General features: G+C 51.3%; 1 protein-coding gene across 1 annotated transcript; it reads right to left on the bottom strand.

Moving 5' to 3' along the window:
- Positions 1-546: 546 nt before the first annotated feature.
- Positions 547-2,040, bottom strand: LOC123065315 (F-box protein At5g03100). The gene is made up of 2 exons (XM_044488643.1): positions 928-2,040; positions 547-851 (listed from the first exon to the last, which is right to left on the bottom strand). The coding sequence occupies exons 1-2, from the start codon at positions 1,903-1,905 to the stop codon at positions 624-626; spliced, it is 1,206 nt and encodes a 401-aa protein (XP_044344578.1). The 5' UTR covers positions 1,906-2,040; the 3' UTR covers positions 547-623.
- Positions 2,041-5,683: the final 3,643 nt, after the last annotated feature.

Raw genomic sequence — 5,683 nt, 5'->3', positions numbered from 1 at the left:
AAACACCATGGAGGCAGCCGGAGGCACCGAAGCCGATGCGGGAGGAGGCGGGACCGCAGCCAGGGCGGGCGCCGCAAAGCTCGCGGCCGGTGCGGACGCCGCAAGGCCCGCGGCCGGGGCGGACGCCGCCAACCCCGCCAGCGGGGCAGTGTGATCCGCTTGCGGCAGGAGCGGCGGGACGACGCCTGCGGAGTCCGCAGCGGACGGCGGCGCCGCGGTGTGGACCACGAGGTCACGCCCAAGCGAGGGCGCCGGCGGCGTGGAGAAGACGGAGCCGATGCTCCTTGTCCCGATCGGAGCCGGAACAGAGACGGCATCGAGCGGGAGGTTGAGCAGAGCCGCAAGAGAGGCCGGGAGGAAGCCCGCAGCAGTGGAACCGGGGGTGGCGGCGCTCGACATGGCGGCGGCGCGATCGGTGGCGCGGCGGCGGCGGTGAAGGCGGCGGCGGCTGCGGCGGCGGTGCGGGTATTAGGGTTTAGAAGCGGAAGCGATCGTAACCTCGCGTGATACCATGTAAGACAATACGTTTTGGGGAACCAGCACAACCCTCTAGGGGTGGCTTATCTCATTATATATAATGGTTGTGTTACAATATGTATCATATACGTACATAGGTACAGAAGCTATACATAGTCTAACAGCACGCCATGGGAATTTAGGTTGGAATGGTCATGTATCAGGATGCTTACCCGGATAAAGAGGCGCTCGAGGAGCGGCGCCTCGAAGACCTCAAAGAATACGGAGAAGCGAGTAACATCGTCGTCGCCCATGGAGTCCATAAGCAGCTGCAGCTCTTCGAGGTTCGGGGTATCCACACTGGCCTCAAAGAACAGTCGCTCTTCTTCCATGTGCTGATCATATAAAAGACACCGTCAGTTAATCACCTGTGATTGTTTTCCTAGGCAAGAGCAAGTTTGGATATCGTACCAGCATGCCCACGGAACAAAGTGTCAAAATCTTGGCATGCGAGACCTGATCCAGGAAGCCTGAGTAGGCGAACTCGTGAATTACTTCGTCGTATTCGGCATAACCGATGTGGGTCAGGTACGCGTCCTTTAGCTCCGGCCTGGCATCGGTCCTGCCGCCTGGGCCAACGAACTCCACGCCGGACGGCTCGTCCTCTCTCCAGATGAGGACGTCGCCGTGGTAGGCAACAGACTCCAGCACGGGCGCGTCCACCTGCAGGTGGCGCATTGCCAGGCAGCGCACGATCTCTAGGCCCCGCAGACTCTCGCTGGCGACCCTCACATACACAAGGAGGTGGCAGCTCTTCAGGCTCAGAAACTCGAGCACCCGGCACCCGGACACCATGTCCCGGAGAGCATCGTCGGTGACGTCGACTTGGTTGAGGGAGAGCGATGTCAGGCCGGCGAGCCCCGCCGTGCCGGGCGGGACGTCGCGGAGGCTGCACCGGCCGAGGCTGAGCACTGCGAGGGAGCTCTCGGCCTGGAAGAGGTCCCCGTGAAGCTCCAGGAACCCGCGGTCGTCGGCGTGCTGCGTCAGGTCTACCCCCACCTCCCTGGCGCCTCTCCCCAAGGCGGTCGCGGCCCATCGGACGACGTCCCGCCCAAACGCGTCGAACGGGGACAACGCCACGCGGAACACGTCGATGGGCGCGGCGCCGTGTACCTCGAGGCAGCGGTTCACCGTGGTCACAATCTGCTCCGGGGACTGGCCGCGGACGAAGTCGCGGTCGGTGAAGTCGACGACGGCGGAGGCGGCGAGCGCGTGGAGCCACAGGCACGCCCACCGCGTGGAAAGGGCGCTGGTGCGGACGGCTTGTTTGAGGGGGACCCGGCCGACGATCGAGTGGAGGACGTCGTCGGGGAGGCCACTCAGCCGGTCCTCCTCGGATGATGCTCTTCTAATAACTCTGCAATACTTTGGGTTGGATTCGATCTCCATTGCCACGCACGGTTGAGCCTTCCAAGTGACCCACTGGGGGTTACGTGCGTGGTGGTGATGCGATTTGTTGAATCGTAGGAGCGCTTTGGCCTAGGCCTTTTATACGTAACATCCAGCCACTGTTGCGTTGAAAATGTTCACTCACCTTCTCTTGCAAGATTTGACTCGGAAAGATGAGATACCGGACAGAGTGGCGTCGCGGGTGCTTCCCAGGCAAGGAGCCGTGCGCCGATTTCAAGTTTTCAACGGGTCAATTTTGGGCGGAAATGTCACCCTCATCCATCTGTAAAAAGATGAGTCAATTACACCACAGGTGCTAAAACTTGACATGAAAAAATCACTTTAGTACCAAAACATACATTGAACTGGTGCTACAACTTAGCTTTGACGTGCATATACGATGCAAATTGCATTTATAGACGGACATGGAGCTGACTAGGTGCGTCATGTAGCATCAGGCCCGCTGTCAGTCAATGAAGGGTAGAGATAGGGCGTGTGTCCTGTTATTTTGTGAAAAAACCTCAGAATGATTTTTTCTCCCGAAAAGGCTCTTGACCCATGTCAGTCCATCTGTCAGCGAGCAAATTATGTGAAAATTAAATTGTGGCCGATGGGTTTTGAACCCGTGATTTGCAGCGTGGAGGCGCGCATGCCTAACCAATGCACCAATAACAGTTTTCTGGTGTAAGCGCAAATGTGCATTATATATCCATGCGTCCTTAAGCTAGCTGGAGACCCTAAACTATTTTGCAGTGTTACTTATTTCAACAAAAACTAAACTATATGTAAATTTTAATCCTTTTTACAGATATGTAAATTATAATCATGTGACATGCTTTAAGATTTTTCTAATTTTTTATATATTTTAATAAATGCTTGCATAAGTTTAGAATGTTTAAGTTCTTTTTAGAAACAAATCTTCACAGTTTTACCAAATATTAATGTAGTATATAAAAGTGTTCATGCTTTAATAAATTTTCTATATGTTTTAATAAATGCTTATATAAGCTTATAAATCTTCACAGTTCTAACAAAATACCTATGCAGTCTATAAAAGTGTTCATGTTTTAAGAAACATATATTCATATAATATAAAATCGTTGGCTAGGATTCAAACCAGCGACATATAGTCATCACGTGTGCGTGGCCACCACCCCACCCGACAACGTTATTTTTTCAGAAATTTATAAAATATATGTAAATTATAGTCTTATATTATAATTAATATATATACATAATAATACTACATTATACAATTATCCTCAAAAAAATATTACATTATACAATTATTCACGTATTATTTAAAAAATTCCATATGTTATAATTGTAAATTAGAAAATTATGCACGTAATAATTTTCATATTCAATAAAGATATCCAATCAATTTTTGTTTTCCATATACCTAAATAAATGATAATATATATTTAAAAAAATTATGCTTTTAGTAAAATACTTATGTATTATATAAAAGTGTTCGTTTTTATTCTGCAATTTATTTTGTTTATAACGCACAAATTATGATTTGCATATAATTTATAATTTTTCTAACAATTAAAAGTGCAAAATGGTCCATAGGGTGTCATAAAAAAGATTATAATTTACATGGACCAATAGCGGCCTGATGCCGTGTGGTGTGCCTAGTCAGCTCCGTGTCCGTCTACAAATGCAATTTGCACCGTATATGCACGCCAAAACCAAGTTGTAGCATCAATTCAAGGTATGCCGCAAGTTTTGGCACTAAAGTGATTTTTTATACTAAGTTTTAACACCTGTGGTGTAATTGATATAAGAGTGTTTAGATCACTGCTTTAGACACCAAGCTGCTGTTGATCTAGGATTTTGCGAAGAAATTCACAGGGACACACGACGGCAAAGCACACACTTCGTGGTTCAAAAAATGGGTTGATCCTCTACATAATTTTGAGTCCTTGATTACCACGAGCCCTTGTTTTTAGATAAAAGGCATACACCATCAAACTTTTTTCCCTAGCCCTCGCATTGCTCCCTCCCATGGCGATACGGGCGACACCTCAGCCCCATCCACCGCGCCCCCTTCTCCCCCACCCGTCTCCTCATCGTCGCCGATGGGCTTCGCCGGGCGAAGCCCACACGGATCCGGCGGCGCGCGGGGCCTCTTCTCCTCGTAGATTCCTGGGCGGCGACAAGCGGCGGATGGCGGCCTGCGCACGGAGCTTCGGCGCTGGTTGCGAGCGAAGGGTGGGGCTCGATCTGGATCTGGCGCGCTGGTGCTCCGTTCTGGTTGCTGCTCCTTGCGATGCAGGTGGTGGTCGCGGCGATGTTGCGATGGTGGTTGGCAGCTACGACCAGGGGGTGGTGCGTGTCTGGGCGCAGTGGATCGTGGCACCCCGCGTCCAGAGTGAGGCCGACCTCGGCTGGGATGGTGGCTGATGGGCGGCGGTCAGTGGCGGCAGGTGGTCGACGCAACTCCTGAAGAAATCCTTGTTTTGATCTTCGTCGAAGCCAGCGACGACAGCTGAGGGAGTCGTGGATTAGGGGGTCCTCGGACAGCCGGACTATATACTTTGGCTGGACTATTGGACTATGAAGATACAAGATTGAAGACTTCGTCCCGTGTCCGGGTGGGACTCTCCTTTGTGTGGAAGGCAAGTTTGGCAATTCGGATATGTAGATCTCCTTCTCTGTAACCGACTCTGTGTAATCCTAGCCCCCTCCGGTGTCTATATAAACCGGTGGTTTAGTCCGTAGGAGGGGATATACAATCATAATCATAGGCTAGCTTCTAGGGTTTAGCCTCTACGATCTCGTGGTAGATCAACTCTTGTAATACTCATATCATCAAGATCAATCAAGCAAGAAGTAGGGTATTACCTCCATCGAGAGGGCCCGAACCTGGGTAAACATCATGTCCCCCGCCTCCTGTTACCATTAGTCTTAGACGCACAGTTCGGGACCCCCTACCCGATATCCGCCGGTTTTGACACCGACATTGGTGCTTTCATTGAGAGTTCCACTGTGTCGTCATGATAAGGCTTGATGTCTCCTTCAATCATCTTCAACGATGCGGTCCAGGGTGAGGTTTTCCTCCCCGGACAAATCTTCATATTCGGTGGCTTCGTACTGCCGACCAACTCGCTTGGCCATCTGGAGCCGATCGATAGCTACGTCTCTGGCCATCAGGTCAGGTTTGGAAGCTTGAACTATACTGCCGACATCCGCGAAGACCTGATCTTCGACGGATTCGAGCCCATGTCAGGTGCGCCAAACAGTCACGACGAGCATGACCTAGATTTGCCATCGGACAGTGTTCGTGAGATCACGCCTGCGGCTGCCCCGGCCATCAATCCGGAGTAGATCGTGCCATCCGAGGATGGGTGGATGGACCCCGCCATGGAGGCCGCACATTCATCGGCACTTGAGCCGAACACAGACTTCACATCCAAAGAAATCTGTGTCATTGGACCCTCAGACTCGTCTCCGGCCACAGGCTCCGAACCGCGTACGTCCGTGCCTATCAAATCTGATTGGGCATCGATCATGGAGTTTACCTCCGCGGATATCTTTTAGCACTTGCCCTTGGGCGATGTGCTAAAGTCATTGAGGTCTCTCTCCTTGTCAGGAGACTCTTGGCCGAACTATGTCCGGCTGGAGTGGGAAGCGGACGACGAAGAAATTCGTTCCCCACCCACCACCCACCTAATAGCCACTGTCGATGACTTAACCGACGTGCTTGACTTCAACTTCGAAGACATCGACGGTATGGACGACGATGCAGGAGAAGAACAAGAACCACCGCCCT

The sequence above is a fragment of the Triticum aestivum genome, chromosome 3B (genome assembly GCF_018294505.1).
Source record: "Triticum aestivum cultivar Chinese Spring chromosome 3B, IWGSC CS RefSeq v2.1, whole genome shotgun sequence".
Lineage (NCBI taxonomy): Eukaryota > Viridiplantae > Streptophyta > Magnoliopsida > Poales > Poaceae > Triticum > Triticum aestivum.
Note: the sequence above shows the minus strand (reverse complement) of the source record. Positions and strands in the feature narration are given on the sequence as shown.